Here is a 20,968-nt window from a genome sequence, read left to right as displayed (position 1 = left end):
TGCCAGACTTTTTCCTCTGTGGAGGACATTATATTTTAGTGAATTTCTCTGAGAATATACGGAACGGCATTGATTTCATACATGTCCTCTGTAGAAGACACCAGGACTTACAGCATGTTTATCAGGCATTTCGGGGAGACACAGGGAACAGGGAAAGAAATTATAGATCAATATTCTTATGTAATATGAGATATTCTAATGAAAATGTTGCCATGTTATTACTCCCATTATTACACTTTTGTTCTTTGCATGTTGCCACAGTAACGTTAATATGCAACTTAAATACACTGCATATAATAGGACTATCCATTTATAAGTAAAATAGTATATCAAATCATTCTGTTTTAATAACATTAGTGAGAATCATGTTTATTTCATGTTCATTGATAAATGAAAAAAATATTTGTTTTATTTAGTTTTAAAACATTTTTGTCTTATAATACCATTGTATTTTCTTAATAACCGAGTCCTGGTGTTCTCTACAGAGGACATAGCATAAAATATCTTAATTTTATTCTTATGCTCCAAACAGTGTAAATGTAATGTCCGCCAGTGGTCAGCTGTAACAGTCTCACTACCAGAGAGATGACAAATAATAATAATAAGTTTTATTTTTTCAACAAAATAAAAAAAATAAAAAACAATCTTTTTTTAACCTCTACATTTCCTAAAACAAAATACAATTTAAACTTACAATACCTCCCTAAAGCAAAAACAGTGTGAAAAGATATATGCAAAATAAAAGTGTCAAACCCCCTACAATTTGGCTTAAAATTAATTTGGCAAAAATAATATATCTGAATATTTACACAAGATATATACACAAAATGGAATCAATTAACAAATAACTCGGGCTCATTTACAGTAATGACATTTAAAAAAGTAAATTCACACCCAAAAAAGCTCTGGTTCTCAGGAGGATATAACAATACATCTAAAACTAGATACTTGTAGAATCAGTTGTAAACTAGATTTGTGGAAAATTAAGAATGAACTTTAATTCTTTGGTTCTCATTTGTCTTTCCTTAATTGAATTTTGGGAATCTAATATTGATTTTAGACCTGATGGAAGTGAGTGAAGACAAACAGCATCATTTCACAAATGAAGATGGAAAACTGGCATATAAAAATGAAGACAAACAACATCTGCTTCAAAACACTCATCATTTCAAAAATGAAGATGGAAATGCAGTCATTTTAAAGACTGAAGATAATTTCACCCAAAAACAAGCTGGACAATCTGTAGTCAAAGGATCTTTAACCTGCTTGGAGTGTGGAAAGAGTTACACATATAAATCACACTTTAACAGACATCTGAAATCTCACACTGGAGAAAAACTGTTCACCTGCTCTGAGTGTGGAAAGAGTTTCACAAATAAACCACAATTTATCAGACACATGAGAATCCACACTGGAGAAAATCTGTTCACATGCACTCAGTGTGGAAAGAGTTTCTCAGATAAATCAGTACTTAACAGACACATGATGATTCACACAGGAGAAAAACCGTTCACATGCACTCAGTGTGGAAAGAGTTTTAATTGCAAAAGAGTTCTCAACAATCATCTGCGCATTCACACTGGAGTGAGATCATTCAGCTGTGATCAGTGTGATAAAAAATTTGTTGTTGCATCATGCTTAAGAAGACACCTTACAATTCATGCTGGTGTCAAGCCTCACTTTTGTTCTTTTTGTGGAAAGAGTTTTTCACTACTTAAGTATTTAAAAGTGCATGAGCGTATTCATACTGGTGTGAGACCTTATGTGTGCTCTGACTGTGGGAAAAGCTTTAATACAAACACACATCTACAATTACACCAGAGAAGTCATACGGGAGAGAAACCGTACAAGTGCTCACACTGTGGAAAGAGTTTCGCTCGGTCAGGAGACATGAAAGATCATGAGAGAGTTCATACTGGAGAGAAGCCGTACCAGTGCTCTTCATGTGGGAATAGATTCACCCGATCATCTCATCTACGGACTCACGAGAAAAAGCATTGCCCAAAGTTATCTAAATAAGCCCAAAGTTGCCCATTGCCCAAAGTTTTTATTATTATTTTATTGTTTTATAAAACTTATTATTCCTTAAGTATTCCTATTATACAGTTATCTTCTTTCTCTCTGTTTTTATATATGTTTAGTCCATTTTCCCCAGTGTTTTTCAAAGGTCTCTTCTTGTAATCTCAACTTAAATGTCAGCTTTATGAATTTCTCTGACAATTTGTTCCCAGTGGGTTCTCGTTGGGGGAAGACGTTGGAGCCATAAGTAATTGTTTTTTTTTTGAATGCTGCTACTAGTATCTTCAGTAAATATTCATTCCTATTATTAATTATATTACCAAGAAATAGAATATAACCTGTTTCCCCACTCTCAATCTCTAAGATTTCTTCTATACTTGAGTGTATTTCTGATCAATACAGTTTCAAAACTGGGCAGGCCCAGATAAGTTTTATTTATATAGCGCCTTTCCAGGGATCAAGGATGCTTTACAATGTACATTTATCAAGGAAAAGATAATACAAGTAGACAATGATGAAAAACAACAATGGACAGGGAAGCATACAGAAGAATAGCGTCAAGTACAATAAAATACAAAACAGGACTTAAGAGACATAACATAACATTCAGAGAACTATTAGTAATTATGCAGAACAATCAATTCATCAAAGGTATAACATTTAGAAAACAAGTGAGTTTTGAGTATTGATTTAAATTCAGATATATTATTAACACAACAGAGTGAGTAGGGGAGAGAATTCCAGAGTTTGGGTGCAATAACACTGAATGATCTGCCCCCCATTGAAGAGAGGCGATGGCCAGAGTCGGAGGAACGTAGTGAGCGAGTCGGAGTGTAGGAGACGAGCATATTACAGAGATAAGGGGGAGCCAAGCCATGCAAAGATTTAAAAGCGAGCAGAAATATGTACATAATCAACCACTTGTGTACCGCACTGCCTCCAGCAGGAGCTTAGATTTGCTACTCCTTTTTGTTTGGCTTTTACTTTGGGCGAGAATTTTTTCCAACAAAATTCTTTTAAAGCCCTAGAATGACTAGTCACACACTGTGAATGCCACAAATTTAGCCATTCTTCTTCTGGGATAAAAATCTGCAATTCCTTTTCCCACTTTTCATTAATATAATTAGTTGAGTGACCTTTAATATCTTGAGTGATCTGTATATATACCAGATATTAATCTTTTTTTAGTCATTTGTATTATAAGCATTAATAAATATTTTTATTAAAGGGGAGCAATCATTTATTGCTCTTCTAATTGTTGCATCGTAATAGTGTCTATGCCCAAAGCTAAGTATTTTCCATTGTATCTGTTTTATCTCGGGAAGCCCGAGGTAACTAGAGAGTATGTCAGCTCCAGTTTGGATCCAGCTTCTTAGGGAGGCTTCAGATACACTAAGACCTGTGTAGAGATGGTGCCAACTCCTGACACAAACTTTGAATCAGCATGCACCAATGCAAAATTTTTCTATGTATCCTAATAATTTAACAACATGCATTCATGAGCTCATAGTTTCTGCCTTAAATTAATACATTGTTTAAATGAATACATTGTTATCTAACTGTGTGATTTGTATATGTACATAAATGCATAACTTGGACACAATCACCTCTGATAACAGATCACTCTAAATTGTAATGTAGACACATGCATTTTCTGTAAAGCTGCTTTGAAACAATATGTATTGTGAAAAGTGCTATGCAAATAAATGTGAATTGAATTGAGCAAGTTCACATTCACACCCATGATTAATCCATTACTAAAATACCATAAAATACAGTCGGCTCTTTTCGGGGTTTTTAATTGTGGGAATTTAATGTTTTGAGACCCAATTGAAGCAAATGAAGACAAGCAGCATCCGTTTCAAAAACCTCAGCATTTCTCTGAGGAAGAATTTCATGCAAAAATGTGTAAACATTTTCAGAAAGGAATTATGTGCACGTGAGAAATCACACAGATAAAGATCTATTTTATTCCAGAATTTAATTATATTGCTTCCTCCAAACTTTTCAAGATCGGTTATATCTTGACATCTCTTTGAATGAGCAACTTTCATTTTCTATTTATACCGCGACGCATTGCCTGTTAGGAATTTAAAGAATTCCCATCATTGGGGTTTCGCCAGTGCAGGGCGCTCGTGCAACCGAAGCAATGACACACATCCAAGTCTATGAGAAGAAGAGAAGTGAGCGAGGGATTGGACGGGCGTTTAAACATGTGAAGTGGAACACAACAGTTAATTTTGCTCTAATTCTGTCGTATTTCATTCTGTGAGTAGCCTACATTTATTTTATCATTTACTAGGGGAAATCTAAATCCAAAAGACTACCGAGTCGGTTAATTTAGTGAATCACTCAGAAATTAATTGACTGATGTACATTACGCTTGTGAAACGTAAGTACTGACTGTTTCTTCTGTAAAGATTATGAGTTGTGTTTTCATTTTATGCAATGAACAAATGAAACCTGGTAAACAGAGTCTTTAATTATGAATAATATATAAGCAGGGCTAAAATTTGGCACCCTTGTTGATAAAATGACAAAAAACATCCCCTCTGTAAAACCACAACCCCCCTTCCCATCCCCATTAACAGTGTTGAGAAGCTATTATGTAAAACTTATCATGCAAATTAAATATTAAAATTCTCTACAAGCTATAAATAACAGCAATTGACTAATCATAACTCAAGTGTAAAGCCAGGAGAACAGTTCAAGCTCATCTTTTAGCATTAGGGCAACAACAATATGTAAGGCATCCTGATATTGCTGAGTTAGATGCGTTCCTTGGTCAACATATTTTGTTGATCCTGGAACAACATCCTAGTCTGAAAATTTAATCTTAACCCTATTCCTACCCCTAAACCTAACCCTACCCAAAAGTTATCCCAAAAACCAGAGGGAAATGATAGATGAATAACACTGATGTAGAAGCACCAATTCATGATTTGAAGCCTAAACTTGACATAATCTGTAAACTTGTCCCTGAAATCTGATTGGTTGATTTGAATGTTGTTCCAGGATCAACTAAAAAAATGACCCAGGAACATGTTGAACTCCGCAATATCAGGTTAAGCAATATGGTTAAGCAAGGAGTTGTGTTCCTCCAATAGGAAGAGCCTGAACTTCCGATGTTGTACAAGGCACATCTGCAGGTCCAAGCAGTTCTATCAATGTGGTCTATAAAGTTTAACTGCTCATCGATCATAAATCCAAGGTTCCTGGCTGTCCTGGATGGAGTTATGGTTGACAAACCTATCTGAACATAGAGGTTGTGATGAAGTGTTGGGCTGGCTGAGACCACAAGCATGACAGCCCAGGTGAAAAAAAGTACACTTCTATAATGTACTTAAAGTGCTCTTTTTTCACACACTAATTTTGTACTTAATATACTAAAAATTCTTCTTTAGTACTACTTAAGATCATCTTAAGAACATCTAAGTGTACTCAACTGTGCTATTTTGAGACACCATAAAATATGAACTAAAATGTGCTTTTAATAAACTATCTCTGTATTTAAAAAATATATTTAGTTACGACTTGTAGTACACTATGGGTTCAAATGTACTATAAGTGGTGTCTAAATACATTTTTTAAATATAGAGGTAGTATATTAAAAGCATATTTTAGTTCATATTTCATGATGTCTCAAAATAGCACAGTTGAGCACATTTAGATGTTCTTAAGATTATCTTAAGAAGAACTAAAGAATTTTTAGTATTTTAAGTAAAAAATTGGTGCGTGAAAATAAAGCACTTTTAGTACATTATAGAAATTTACTTTTTTTTCAACTGGGATGTAGATGGAGAAGAAAAGTGGTCCAAGCACTGAGCCCAGAGGCACCCCAGTAGCTAGATGTTGCAACCTAGGGTGCTTTCACACTAGCACTTTTGGTGCACACCCAGGGTCAATTAACGTAAGAGTTTGGTTCGTTTGGATGACGTGAACCGGTACGGTTCACTGCTGATATGAATGCAATCATACTAAATCGCGGAAGTGAACTGATATTACTGACATATGTTTTGATAAATATGTGTGTGTGTTTGACTCACATTCCTGACGAGCATGACCGATGCACTGCAAGGAAAGAATGTATATCTAATTTTTGCTGAACTCCCATGTTCTTTAGAGCATTTGCAGTACATTTGCGGCAGATAGATGCAAGTGCCATTATGTTCTGAAGCTTTAGAAACAAACACTTTGCATTTTGTCACCTTCTCCTGCACCGTTGTTACCTAGCAAAGGGTGAAAAAGGTGCTGCTTTGATGATTTAAATGCACTGTGGTTCAAAAAAAAATATTATATTTTTAACACAGTCCAGCAGGGGTGGGGTGGGGGGAGAGCAATCAAACTCAGGTTCGGATCAGGCAATCGAATCAAATGTGACACCTCACCCCTCCACGACCATAAAAAAAGAGGTAAGACTTGAATCACTGAAGTGCCATTCCTAAGATGCCTTTTGTCATGAGGGTTGGCAGGAGGTTTTGGTGTTTAATGGTGTCAAAAACAGCAGACAGGTCCAGCGAGATGTGTACTGATTGTCTCTGAACGACTGTTTGAGCAAACATGTGCACCTGAATAATTGAGAGTGATTGCAAGTGTGATGAGCATCTGCTAAATGAGCAACAGTGACCACAATTCACACCTTCAGTCAGTGAAGCCGCTCACACTGCCGTTCATGAGAGATCAAATGATGGTGATATTCCCATCTTCCCACAGGAGAAGAAGGAGCAAGCAGGAGGAATTACTCCAGGAGAAACTACTGACACACTATTGTAAAGATGGAGTTTGAGGAAGAACCCTGTGGAATAAAAGATGAAGACACTGAGGAACAAATAGGTTGGTGTTTTCCTTCATTCTGTTTAATGACTGATGAGGAACATTAATATGAAAACTGATAAATAACAATACATCTAAAACTAAATACGAGTAGACTCTGTAGCAAAGTAGAGTTGTGCTAAATTAAAGGTGCAATGTGTACAATTTGGGAGGATCTATTGACAGAAATGCAATATAATATACATAACTATGTTTTCAGTGGTGTATAAACATCTTACAAAAAAATTGTTTTATTACCTTAGAATGAGCTCTATCTATCTACATACACCGCGGGTCCCCTAACATGTAAGGTGGGGTTTATGCAACATGTTTTTACAGCAGCCCTAAATGGACAAAAAGTCTACAGAGCATTTTTAGTCACTATGTTGTTCTTCTAAATCATTTGTGTTGCATCGTCACTATGTTGAACACGCACGCACAAAGAAGTAGTAGTAGTAGCAGAAGCAGTCATGTGGTTTATTAGAAGTAGAGACCGTTCTTTGTGAGAAGTAATTAGAAACCTCATTGATTGACTGCCTACTCTGCTGTTTCAGACGACGACATCTTTGTCTTGTGTCAGTCAGACGGCCACCGTAGCTTCTCTGTTTGTTTCGAAAGGGCCGCTAGATGTCGCTAAAATAATTATCTTTGTTTCTCTGTTGCTCATTTGTCCTTTTTAATTGAATTTAATATGTTGATTTTAGACCTGATGGAAGTGAATGAAGACAAACACCATCAATTCACAAATGAAGATGGAAAACTGAAATATAAAAATGAAGATAAACAACATCTGTTTCAAAATTCTCACCATTTCAAAAATGAAGGTGAAAATGCAGTCGTTTCAAAGACTGAAGAGAATTTCACACAAAAACAAGCCGGAAAAATTGGAGTCAAAGGATTTTTCACCTGCTCTGAGTGTGGAAAGACTTTAAAACATAAATCAGCCCTTAACAGACACTTGAGAATTCACACTGGAGAAAAACCATTTACCTGCTCTGAGTGTGGAAAGAGTTTCAGTCGCAAAGAGGACTTAAATGTGCACATGAGAATTCACGATGGAGTTAAACCATTCACCTGCTCTCAGTGTGAAAAGTGTTACAGACACAAACCAAACCTTATAAAACACATGACATCTCACACTGTAGAGAGGCCTTATACATGCATTCAGTGTGGAAAGAGTTTCATTCAGGACGGACAATTTAATGATCACATGAGAGTTCACACTGGAGAAAAACCGTTCACATGCACTCAGTGTGGAAAGAGTTTCTCATCCAAAAGCATTCTGAAAAAGCATATGCACGTTCACTCTGGAGTGAGATCATTCAGCTGTGATCAGTGTGATAAAACATTTGTTTTTGAATCAAACTTAAGAAGACACCTTAAAATTCATACTGCTGTGAAGCCACACGTTTGTTCTTTTTGTGGAAAGAGTTTTTCACTACTGCAGTATTTAAAAGAGCATGAGCGTATTCATACTGGTGTGAAACCTTATATGTGCTTTGACTGTGGGAAGAGTTTTACATCAATGGGCAACTTACAAGAGCACCAGAGAATTCATACTGGAGAGAAACCGCACAAGTGCTCACACTGTGGAAAGAGTTTCACCCGATTATCTCATCTACAGACTCATAAGAAAAAATGTTGCCCAAAGATGTCTATTGAGCAAAGTTCATGTTCAGATCCATCATTTAAAACTAGTGTGTTGCATTAAAACTGATTTGTGAAGGAATGTGTTTTGTTTCTTTGTGGAGTTCAGTTATTTTCATTAATTGTGCATTTGTGTAAAAGTGGCAACAATAGTCTATTAAATCATAATACATACACTGCCCGGCCAAAAAAAAAGGATTTTAATAGGTAAATACTTAAGATGATCTATGGATGGATCATTATTATAGGGATTATTATTTTTCTAGCATGTTATATGTTTGGCAACAGTACTTTTAACCCTAAAAGATGGAGTGTTTAGCTTTTCATTTCTTAAACAACCATGTATTTAGATGTATCATGACCATATTCCAGGATGACAATGTCAAGATGTGTACCTCAGTGTAAATTTTTGCGATGTGCTGGAGGAGACTTTACAGAGTGCTCACCTCTTGCATTGTCAATACAAGATCTTGACTAAAAAATGATGCACCTCTCGATAGAAATAAATGTTGTGATGTTATTTCCATCAAGAGGTGCATCAGTTTTTGGTCAAGATCTTGTATTGATAATGCAAGAGTTGAGCACTCTGTAAAGTCTACTCCAGCACATCCCAAAGATTTTCAATGAAATTAAGGACCCAGAGGTGCCAATTCATATGTGAAAATGATTCTTCATGCTCTCTGAACCATTCTTTCACATTTTTAACCCTGTCCGTTACTAACCTGACGCAGATTTGCGGTAACAATGGATACATCGTAATCTATTGAAGTCAATAATTTCAGAGTAAGAATAAAATCAAATGTGACAATTTAATAGTCAGGTAAATGTATCATGCAAATTACATAATCAATTCAAAGATGATCAATACAAAACATCAAATGCTCAGAAATGGAGAAAAATACACATTGCTGAGTGTCCTGGACACTCAGCAATGCAGGCTCATCTGAATACAGAGTCGCCCCGAGCCTTTTGCAACATTTCTTTAAATACTCAGACCAAGACAAAACATCCCCCAATGTGGGGAATGAACTTACAATTTGCATCAGAATTTGCATTGACTAGGGTCACAGACCCAGGGAGTTCGCACCTTGCTGTGGAACAGGAGGAGGTTTGGATGAAGGACCCTGGGAAAGGGGCAGTTGCAACCAAAGTATCTCTAAACTCTTAAAACCTTTAATACCTTTGGTTTACTTCCATGTAGATGAGACCACTGGTGCACTGAGACACTTCAAACAATACCAAACATCTATAACATTCTGTGATGATTGTTCACATTAAACCATATAGATTTTGGGTGAATTTCAGGTCATCTCTGCATGTAGAGAGAAGAGAGGGGGTGAAGGAAAGGAAATGTAGATTAAGGCAGATGTGAGGTGTGATTAACTCAGTGTGATTGAGTCTCGGATGGGGATGCAAATTTTGCAAGAGAGAGTTCAAATGTTAATTTCCTTTGTTTTCTCAAAGAGTAGCCCTTTCTTGGTCCAGGCACTCCGGCATCAGTCTTACAGCGGTCTGGCAGAAGCTAGATATTTTACTTCATAACTTGTTAAATATGGATTTAAAAAAAAAAAAAATCTCTTCACCTCAGAAGACCTTTATCACATTTCAAGCCTGCATGACTTACTTTCTTTTGCAGAATATAAAAGAAGATATTTTGAAGAATGTTGATTGCCAAACTTTTTGGTTACCATCTACTTCCATTGAACAAAAAATACATTTCTCAAAATTATCTTCTTTAATGTTCCACAGAAGAAAGTCATACAGGATTGAAACGACACGAGGGAGAGAAAATCATGACAAAAGTTTCATGTATGGGTGAACTATCACTTTAATACCCATTATTAACTAATTATTCTAATGGCATTATTTATGTAATTGTAATTGCAGTGTAACTGCATTCATGCCACGTTTGAGCTGCAACAAACGGTCTATTAATGTATCTAAATAAAAAAATCATGGTTGTTGTAGCCTAAAAATTTGTGTAATTTAAATTAATGAGCTAATTAAAAAATGAGCTTTTTTGAATGATTCACACCTGCTGGTTGAAAGAGTGTAAATGCAACGGCAGCACAACCTGAACATGTGTAATAACACCTTTTAGAAAACAGCTGAGGAATGGGCTATTTAATGTAATGAACAGACTTTCATGAAACAAAGAATTTCATGAAAAAAATGTGTAAAAATTTTCATAAAGGAATAATCTCCATGTGAGAAATCACAGATAAAGAGTTTCATTCCAGATTTTAATTACAATGCTTCCTCCTAACTTTTTTGATCGGTTATATCTTGGCATCTCTTTGAATGAGCAACTTTCATTTTCACTTTATAACTTTGCCTGTATTTAAAATTAAAGAATTCCCATCCCGGGAGTTCCGCCAGTAGAGGGCGCTCGTGCAACTGAGGCAATGAAACACATCCGAGACTAGTAGAAGAAGAGAAGTGAGCGAGGGAAGGGAACATAATCATGTGAAGTGGAACACAGCCGTTCATTCTGATCTAAATCTGCTGTTTTAGACTGTAAGTACATTCATTTTATCATTTAGTAGGAGAAATCTAAATCTAAAGGACTAAACGAATCGGTCCATTTAACGTTAGTGAATTACTCACAGATTCATCAAAATTAAGCGACTGATGTTGTTCATTATGCTCGTGAAACGTAAACTCGTTACTGATTTTTTTCACATTACAATTTGTGAAGATTATGAGTTGAGTTTTCATTTTATGTAATAAATGAAACGAGTATAAATCAATGAAAGCGTTTTTAATTATAAATCAGGATAGAGTGAGATAAAACGCCCCCCTACTGTTTTCCCCAAAATAACCACTAGATAAAGTCAATAATACACATTTTTGTTACAACTATGGACTACAGTGACAAAAGAGTGATTTATAAACAATTTAGAGTGAAGCTCACTGGTGACGTACCTAAAAGAAAACGGATTTCACTGTAAATGATCAATTTTTCAGCAGTAAGAAAAAAAGTGTTTTAAAGCTTGTTGTTTTGTAGAACATCACAGTTATATATGATTTGAGATTGGCCTGTAGATTAGGGAGTATGTGTTATTTAAGGAAAATATAATTATATTTCCCATTAATTGTAATTATTATTTATTGACTTGCTTTGTCAGACACCTGTTGGGCAAAATGCCTCCTTGGTACAAATTTAATTTTGGTAAAAATCTAATAACATGAAAACACCTTCAGTCAGTGAAGCCGCTCCCACAGCCGTTCATGGGAGATTAAATGATGGTGATATTCCCATCTTCCCACAGGAGAAGCAGCAAGCAGGAGGAATTACTGCAGAAGAAACTACTGACATACTATTGTAAAGATGGAGATTAAAGAAGAACCCTGCAGAATAAAAGATGAAGATACGGAGGAACAAATAGGTTGGTGTTTTCCTTTAAAACTGATGAGGAACATTGAAGGGTTAGTTGACCCAAAAATGAAATTTCTGTCATTAATTACTCACCCTCATGTTGTTCCACACCTGGAACACAGATATTTTTAATGAAATCCAAGAGGTTTCTAATCCCCAATAGAAAGAAAAACACTGACTCAGTATTGGCTGGCTACATCAGTATAGTTCTGACGCAGAACCTGGAAGCGCTGCAACATAAACAGCATAGCAGAATGAAGGGGAGAGACATATTTGTTTTGTTTTTGCGCACAAAAAAGTATTCTCATTGCTTCAAAATATTAAGGTTGAACCACCGTAATCACATTGACAATTTTAACGATGTTCTGGACCTGAGTGTGGTAATTTCGTTGCTTTCAATGGAAGATTAAAAAACCTCTCAGATTTCAGCAAAAATATATCAATTTGTGTTCTGAAGATGAACGAAGGTCTTGCGGATGTGGAGCGACACAATAGGGTGGAATGACAGAAACTTCATTTTTGGGGGAACTAAAACTTTAAGATGAAAACTGGCAAATAATACATCTACTAGTAAACTCGGTAGTGAACTAGATAAAATTAAGAATGAACTTTATTTCTTTGTTTCTCGTTTGCCCTTTTTTTAAATTGAATTTAATATGTTGACTTTTAGACCTGATTGAAGTGATTGAAGACAAACACCATCATTTCACAAATGAAGATGGAAAACTGACATATAAAAGTGAAGACCAACATCTGTTTCAAAAACCTCATCATTTAAAAAATGAAGATGGAAATGCAGTCATTTCAAAAACTGAAGAGAATTTCACACAAAAACAAGCTGGAGAATCTGGAGTTGAAGGATTTTTCACCTGCTCTGAGTGTGGAAAGAGTTTAAAACATAAATCAGCCCTTAAGAGACACATGAGAATTCACACTGGAGTAAAACCTTTCACATGCACTCAATGTGGCAAGAGTTTCAGTCGCAAAGAGGACTTAAATGTGCACATGAGGATTCACAATGGAGAAAAACCGTTCACCTGCTCTCAGTGTGAAAAGAGTTACAGACACAAATCAAACTTTATAAGACACATAACATCTCACACTGGAGAGAGGCCTTATACATGCACTCAGTGTGGAGAGAGTTTCAGTCACATAGAGGACTTAAATGTGCACATGAGAATTCACACTGGAGAAAAACCGTTCACATGCACTCAGTGTGGAAAGAGTTTCACATCCAAAAGCTCTCTCAAAGATCATCTGAGCCGTCACTCTGATGTGAGACCATTCAGCTGTGATCAGTGTGATAAAACATTTGTACATGAATCAAACTTTAGAACACACCTTAAAATTCATACTGCTCTAAATCCTCACATTTGTTCCTTTTGTGGAAAGTGTTTTACACGATCGCAGTATTTAAAAGAGCATGAAAGTCTTCATACTGGTGTGAGCCCTCATATGTGCTCTGACTGTGGGAAGAGCTTTACATCAATGGGCAACTTAATAAAGCACCAGAGAATTCATACTGGAGAGAAACCGCACAAGTGCTCACACTGTGGGAAGAGTTTCACCCAATTTTCTCATCTACAGACTCATATGAGAAAATGTTGCCCAAAGATGTCAATGAGCAAAGTTCATCAGAAGATCCATTTCTTAAAACTAGTGCATTGCCTTAAAACTGATTTGTGAAGGAATGTGTTTTGTTTCTTTGTGAAGTTCAATTATATTCATTAATTGTGCATATGAGTCATTTGTGTAAAAGTGGCAACAATAGTCCATCAAATCATAATCCATATTTTAAACAACTTCTTTTAGCTGTTTAGGTGTGATGCATTAAGATATTGAAGACGTTTTTGCATTGAAATTACTGCACAGTGAAATTATGAGAAATAAGAATGAACTAAATAATGAGAGACCACTTAACATAAATTTTTTTTGAACTTGGAGTGGTTTCCTAATTTCAAGAGCTGTGTATATAGTTTGCATGCAAAAGTATGGGAACCATTTGCAGAATCTGTGAAAACGTGAATTATTTTATCAAAATAAGAGTTCATACAAAATGCATGTTTTTATTTAGTACTGTTCTCAGTAAGATATTTTACATAAAAGATGTTTACATATAGTCCACAAGACAAAAAAATAGCTGAATTTATTAAAATGACCCAGTTCAAAAGTTTGGGAACCCTTAGATCTTAATACTGTGTGTGGTTACCTGGATGATCTACGACTGTTGTTTTGTTTTGTGATGGTTGTTTGTGATTCTCTTGTTTGTTATGAACAGTTAAACTGAGCTCTGTTCTTCAGAAAAATCCAATTCAGTTATGCAGCATCTTCTGCATATTTGAACCCTTTCCAGCAGTGACTTTTATTTTGAGATCCATCTTTTCACACTAAGGACAGTTGGAAATTAGTCTTCCGGGAAACATGCAAGTATCTTCTGTTGCTTCCGAAGGGTACTAAATGAAAAAAAGATATTTCAACAAAATAAGAAAAATTTGGACATCTTCATCCTGTTCAAAAGCTTTCACCCCCGGCTGTTAATGCATCATGTTTCCTTCTGGAGCATCAGTGAATGTTTGAACCCATTGTAGATTATCCAGGTAATCACACCAGTATTAAGAACCAATGGTTCCCAAACTTTTGAATTTTTGAATTTTTTTTTTTTTGTGCTGTGGACTATATGTAAACATCTTTTATGTAAAATATCTTACTTGAGACAGTACTAAATAAAAAAAATAACATGCATTTTGTATGATTTCTCTTTTATTTTAAATTTTTACATTTTCATAGATTCTGCAAGTGGTTCCCATACTTTTGCATGCAACTGTATATATTAGTAGTTTACATTAAATCAAATTCAATCAAAGGGTTTAACATTGTATTCAGCATTGCTAATGAACCAATAGCAGTAACAGCCTTTTTACAGTCTATGGTAACAGCTCATTCTGATTTGAAGAGGTGATTCCTCTCATAATATGGACTCTGACAAATACATCACTGAGAGAAGATAAAATTGCTCAGGAAAAGTGAATGTGTCTGTAGCAATTTAGCAGTGACATACTTGTTTTACAGCTGCTGTTTAGTAGTTATGAAATAAGGTTCATATTATTTAAGTTCTTACACTGTGGTTATACCTTCTATTTTGACAAGAAATTTGGTTAAAAAGTTTGCAATTGTATACCTTCTGGACTCATTCAGCTGTTGCATGTTTTTGATTTTGATATAAATCTAAACAGTTTGCAATTGTATTTTTACAAGCAATTTGTTTTTAAAATAAATAAATAAAAAAGGAACTCTTGTTTCAAGCTGATTTTGTGTTGTCTCGATCCTCTGAACATCCTCTGACTATTTTAGACAGCAGGATGCCAACTGCCGCGGAGTAACCAATCGAGTACCTGTGTGACTCCTCAGACATAAACAGAGAGAAGTAGCTCTGGCTACAATGTTCTTCTGCAAGACTAATTAAGTTTTGTTTATTAAGCTCCAAAAGCTACACAGTGTACCTTTGACTGTGATTTTATTTTTGTTACGAGAAATCTAATTCAGACAACTTGCATTGAGCTGCTCGGAGAGAACTGAGTTCTGGAGTTTTTAAGGTAAATATTTCTATATCTTTAACCTCATTTTTAACACATTTTATTAATAACAGGTCCAGTAGTTTAATAGGAATTGGTTTCCGCCAGTAGAGGGCGCTCGTGCAACCGAAGCAATGACACACATCCGAGTCTAGTAGAAGAAGAGAAGTGAGCGAGGGAAGGGAACGTAAACACGAGAAGTGGAACACAGCCGTTCATTCTGCTCTAAATCTGCTGTTTTTCAACGTGAGTATATTCATTTTATCATTTTATTAGGATAAATCTAAATCTAAATGATGAAAGGAGTCAGTTCACTTAGTGAATCACAAAGAAATTATTCGAAATTAACCGACGGATGTTGTACATTACGCTTGTGAAACGTAAACTCGCTATTTTTACTTTTTTTTTTTTTTTTTTCAAATTACAATTTGTGGGGATTATGAGCTGTGTTTTCATTTTATGTAAAGACGCCCGGTACACAAATTTTTCAATGTAAGTAAATCATAAAGTAAGAACAACTGCAACAACATAAATATTAGCTAGAGGAGTTGAATTGTTTCTTAACAGTTGTTTGAGGAAAACACTTAAACCTGAATAATCCAGAGTGATTGTAAGTGTGATGATCATCTGCTAAATGAGCAACAACGACCACAATTCACTCATTTTTATTTCCTCCCACAGCCGTTCATGAGAGATTAAATGCTGGGGAATATTCCCATCTTCCCACAGGAGAAGAAGAATCAAGCAGGAGGAATTACTCCAGGAGAAACTACTGACATACTATTGTAAAGATGGAGATTAAAGAAGAACCCTGCAGGATAAAAGAAGAAGATACAGAGGAACAAATAGGTTAGTGTTTTCCTTCGTTCTCTTTAATGACTGATGAGGAACATTAAGATGGAAACTGACATATCTTCCTGAGTGCCAGGCATAGCCTTTTCTCCTCTGTATTTTAGTAAATTTCTCTGAGAACATACATGTCACACGTTTTAGGTTTGAGTGTCCTGTAAAGAGCACATTTAGGGCTTTTCAGAGATACTGAAATATTTGGAGGTTTCAACTCCCTCTATTTGGTCTTTAAAAAATGACTGACATTGACTGAATGATCAAATTTTACGGAAGTGGGTTAGGGCCAAGCAATAATAAAAAAAATAAAACCATCTCGAGATTAAAGTTGTTAAATTTCTAGAAAAAAGTCGAGATAAAATGTTGAGAATAAACTCATTAAATGATGAGGAAAAAAGTTGTTACGAATTTTTTCTCGTAATTTAATATCTTTATTCTCATAATTTAATGAGTTTATTCTCAACATTTTATCTCGACTATTTTCTCGAAATTTAACGATATTTTTCTCATAATTTAACGAATTTGTTCTCGTAATTTAATGACTTTTTTCTTGTAATTTAATGATTTTATTCTCAACATTTTATCTAGACTTTTTTCTCAATTTAACAAGTTTTTTCTCATAATTTAATGAGTTTATTCTCAACATTTTATCTCGACTTTTTTCTCGAAATTTAACAATTTTTTTCTCGTAATTTAACGAGTTTATCTCAACATTTTATCTCGAATTTTTCTCGAAATGTAACGAGTTTTTTCTCGTAATTTAACGAGTTTATTCTCAACATTTTATCTCGACTTTTTTCTCAATTTAACAACTTTAATCTCGAGATGGTTTTATTTTTTTTATTATTGTTTGGCCCTAATCCTCTTCCGTACAAATTTAGCACACTTATGGAAATATAACTTTTTGTATCATTTAGATCCGAGTAATTTTGAAATTGATGTAAACAAACAGAAACGTTATGGCGTTTGTCAAGCATTTTGGGGAGACACAAGAAGTTAATGGGGAAAGAAATTATATAGCAGCAACATTCCTATGAAATATGAGATATTCATATAAAAATTTTGTCAAGGTTTTACTCCCATTATCACCCTATATTTTTCATTATATATTTCAACAAGAACACATTAATATGCAAATAATTACGTTGTATAGAATTTATGGCAGTTTTACACACATATTGCATAAAGTAAAATAGTGTATCAAATCATTCTTTTACGTGGTGTATTAAGAAGAAGAAAGTCACCGTAAAACAACAATGGAGGACATACAGCAACTTTGTTTGAGCAAAGGCTTAAAGAATTAGTTCACTTTCAAAAAAATTTTTCCTGATAATTTACTCTGAATCGTGCAGCTCTAGTTTCTTATGTTCCTAACAATGTAAGGACATAAACTAAATTCACATGAAAAAAATCTTATATTTCTGGTTCTTAGGAGGATATAACAATACATCTAAGCTAGAGACTAGTGGATTATATAGTAAACTAGATTCTCAAGTAAAAATTAACTTTATTTGTTTGTTTCTCATTTGCCTTCTTTAATTGAATTTGGGGAATTTAATGTTGATTTTAGACCCAATGGAAGTGAATGAAGACAAACACCATCATTTCACAAATGAAGATGGAAAACTACTGACATATAAAAATGAAGACGAACAACATCTGTTTCAAAAACTTCATCATTTCAAAAATGAAGATGGAAATGCAGTTGTTTCAAATACTGAAGAGAATTTCACACAAAAACAAGCTGGAAAATCTCGGAGAATCAAAGGATTTTTCACCTGCTCAGAGTGTGGAAAGACTTACACATATAAATCAACCCTTAACAAACACATAAGAGAACACACTGGAGAGAAACTGTCCTACTGCTCTGAGTGTTTTAAGTGTTTCACAGATAAATCAGCCCTTAACAGACACATGAGATCTCACACTGGAGAGAGGCCTTATACCTGCTCTGAGTGTGGAAAGGGTTTCAGACATAAAGGACACCTAAATGACCACATGAGGATTCACACTGGAGAAAAACCGTTCACCTGCTCTGAGTGTGGAAAGGGTTTCATTCGCAAAGAGGATGTAAATAAGCACATGAAAATTCACACTGGAGAAAATCTATTCATGTGCACTTACTGTGGAAAGAGTTTCATTCAGAAAGGACACCTAAATGTGCACATGAGATCTCACACTGGAGAGAGGCCATATACATGCTCTCAGTGTGGAAAGAGTTTCGGTTACAAAAGCGTTCTCAACACTCATCTGCTCTCTCACACTGGAGTCAAGTCGTTCAGCTGTGATCAGTGTGATAAAACATTTGTTTTGGCATCAGGCTTAAAAACACACCTTAATGTTCATGCTGCTGTAAAGCCTCACGTTTGTTCTTTTTGTGGAAAGAGTTTTTCACGACTGCAAAATTTAAAAGAGCATGAGAGTATTCATACTGGTGTGAGACCTCATGTTTGCTCTGACTGTGGGAAGACCTTCGTTATGTCAAGCAACTTAAAATTACACCAGAGAGTTCATACTGGAGAGAAACCGTACAAGTGCTCTTCATGTGGAAAGAGTTTCAGCCGATTATCTCATCTACAGACGCATAAGAACAAACCATGCCCGAAGTTGTCTAATTAGCAAATGCTCATGTTCAGATACATCACATCACAGGTAATAGGTTTTTTATAATGATATGATTCAACTTTACTGATCTTCAAACACTTGTCCCTATTTTATTGAAATATGGGGATAACAAATAAAAATGGCAGCGATATCTGCAATAGATGCTATTTACACTAAGTGACAATAGCAGCATTTTCTTAGTGATATGCTATTTACACTAGGTGAAAATAGTGATGGATTATAATTACACCGTGTAAAAGTATCAGTTCTTTGCAATGAGTAGTAATTAGATGCTGTCTATACTTTATATTGGCAGATACTATTTGCACCTCAGTATTTTTGTACATTAACATGGTGCAATAATATCAGTGTAATTATTTTTTTTTTGATTAAAAATTGATTGATTTTATTAAAATTATTAAATGGATGCTGCCTTATTGCAAGAATAAAAACCCTCCCTACACCTTCCCCTAACCGTACCCAATAAACACTTTTAATATGATTTAACTTGTTCCCCGTTTATTTCAACTTTTAGAACATTTTAATTTTTATTGAAAATAAATGCAAGCTTGGCAAAAGGCAGATTCGAACCCACATTGATTGCGTTAAAAGCCAGTTCTGTGAGCCTCACTCACTGCTGCGCCATTGATAATGCCAAATTCCACGCGTCTTTTTTAAAACTTGAGTGGCCAAACCAGACATTGGTGGGCAGAGTTAATGTAAATAATGTTTGTCAACAAGGGATGCTATTTGCACTTGGTGTAAATAGACACTCCAAATATAAATTGTTGGCTATACAAGACTTTTTATATGTTATTTGTCTTATGATACTGTCAAAAATAAAAAAAATAGGCTAAATTAAATGCGACATCTGTCACTCAAAACTAAAGGTTAAGCCAAAAATACAAATGGACGAAAACTGTTGGCTTACTAGCTATACTGCAAAATGAAATCTTTTTTAACATCCAAGCAAGAACAGAGTGTTGCTGACTTACGATGGTTTTGGTACTGAATGTTTCTCCTCCAAAATACGACCACAAAGGCTGAATGTTCTCTCTGAAGGTGCACTCGTGGCCAGGATGCAAAGAACATTTCTTGCAAGGTTGATCAGAGCAGAGAACTGTGTGAACTGGCAAAAGTATTTTTCACTTCAAGTTCAAGCACGGATGCGCTGTTGTCAAAGGATGTGAGTTACCGACCACTACCGCTTTTCATTCTGACATTTATGCTGCATGAAATCTGACTGCAGATGGAAACAGTCATTTCAAAGAAAAAGAATTTCACACACAAACTGGAGTCAAATAATCTGTGTCTAGAAAGAGTTGCACAGATAAATCAGCCCTTAAGAGACATGAGAATTCACAATGGAAAGAGGCCTTATACATGCACTCAGTGTGGAAAGAGTTTCACATCCAAACACTTTATATGTTCTTTGACTGTGGGAACACCTTCATTACATCGCATGCTTTAAAAAGACACCAGAAAATTCATACTGGAGAGAAAAAGTGCTCACACTGTGGAAAGAGTTTTACTCTGTCAAGAAACCTGAAAACTCATGAAAGAATTTGTTCTGGAGAGAAGCTGGTGCTCTTCATGTGGGAAGAGTTTCACCAAATGATCTGCAGAAGTTTACTTAATAAGCAAAGTTCATTTTCAGATCAGTCACTTTTAAAGTAAATAGTTTGACATTCTGATAAATCAAAAGATGGAATTTCTTGTAAAATAGCAACATCACCAATTTGTTAAAATGAAAGAAGCATGGTGAGGATTGTTGGAAATTGGAGGGAGGTCAAAATGATCCAATTTTAGATGGAAATGTTTATTTTGTTTATGTTGGGGAGTAAATAGTGAAACTAATAATCTCTATCAATATTCTGTACAAATTAATTCTGTTAGTCTGGCTGTTAAGAGGTGATCCACTATTATTAATGTCATTCATTATATCTATACTTTGTATTTAGATTTTGTTACTAGAAAAAAGAACTAAACTTGTAAATGTGATATTGATTTTATACAACAGTTCAATAAAAAAGGTAATGTTTGTGTCATGTGTTTTGTGTTTATTGTGACACCTTCAGTTCCACTAATG

At 35.0% G+C, this 20,968-nt stretch overlaps 3 protein-coding genes across 9 annotated transcripts in view; all 3 read left to right on the top strand.

Moving 5' to 3' along the window:
• LOC125253154 (oocyte zinc finger protein XlCOF26-like) overlaps window positions 1-19,252 on the top strand; it is a 44,939-nt gene extending 25,687 nt beyond the window's left edge. For 3 of the 6 annotated variants that reach the window (XM_048166969.1, XM_048166970.1, XM_048166968.1), the window contains exon 3: window positions 1,061-3,680. In XM_048166969.1, coding sequence (XP_048022926.1) covers window positions 1,061-2,019 — 959 coding nt within the window. In that variant the 3' untranslated portion in view covers window positions 2,020-3,680. Of the gene's footprint in view, window positions 1-1,060; window positions 3,681-15,516; window positions 15,676-16,110; window positions 16,279-17,845 lie in introns of those variants that run through there. The other 3 variants (XM_048166966.1, XM_048166962.1, XM_048166967.1) reach the window with 3 other exon arrangements.
• On the top strand, window positions 4,143-8,560 carry LOC125253158 (gastrula zinc finger protein XlCGF8.2DB-like). 2 transcript variants are annotated; one of them, XM_048166978.1, is made up of 3 exons: window positions 4,143-4,287; window positions 6,733-6,852; window positions 7,536-8,560. In XM_048166978.1, the coding sequence occupies exons 2-3, from the start codon at window positions 6,795-6,797 to the stop codon at window positions 8,540-8,542; spliced, it is 1,065 nt and encodes a 354-aa protein (XP_048022935.1). In that variant the 5' UTR covers window positions 4,143-4,287; window positions 6,733-6,794; the 3' UTR covers window positions 8,543-8,560. The 2 variants fall into 2 exon arrangements, with proteins under 2 accessions (XP_048022935.1, XP_048022934.1); XM_048166977.1 differs by having other exon boundaries at window positions 4,146-4,411.
• Window positions 10,730-13,593, top strand: LOC125253157 (gastrula zinc finger protein XlCGF8.2DB-like). The gene is made up of 3 exons (XM_048166976.1): window positions 10,730-10,995; window positions 11,751-11,867; window positions 12,528-13,593. Exons 2-3 carry the CDS (start codon window positions 11,810-11,812, stop codon window positions 13,541-13,543), a joined length of 1,074 nt encoding a protein of 357 aa, XP_048022933.1. The 5' UTR covers window positions 10,730-10,995; window positions 11,751-11,809; the 3' UTR covers window positions 13,544-13,593.
• Window positions 19,253-20,968: the final 1,716 nt, after the last annotated feature.

This window comes from Megalobrama amblycephala, linkage group LG18, assembly GCF_018812025.1.
Source record: "Megalobrama amblycephala isolate DHTTF-2021 linkage group LG18, ASM1881202v1, whole genome shotgun sequence".
Taxonomy (NCBI): Eukaryota; Metazoa; Chordata; class Actinopteri; order Cypriniformes; family Xenocyprididae; genus Megalobrama; species Megalobrama amblycephala.
Note: the sequence above shows the minus strand (reverse complement) of the source record. Positions and strands in the feature narration are given on the sequence as shown.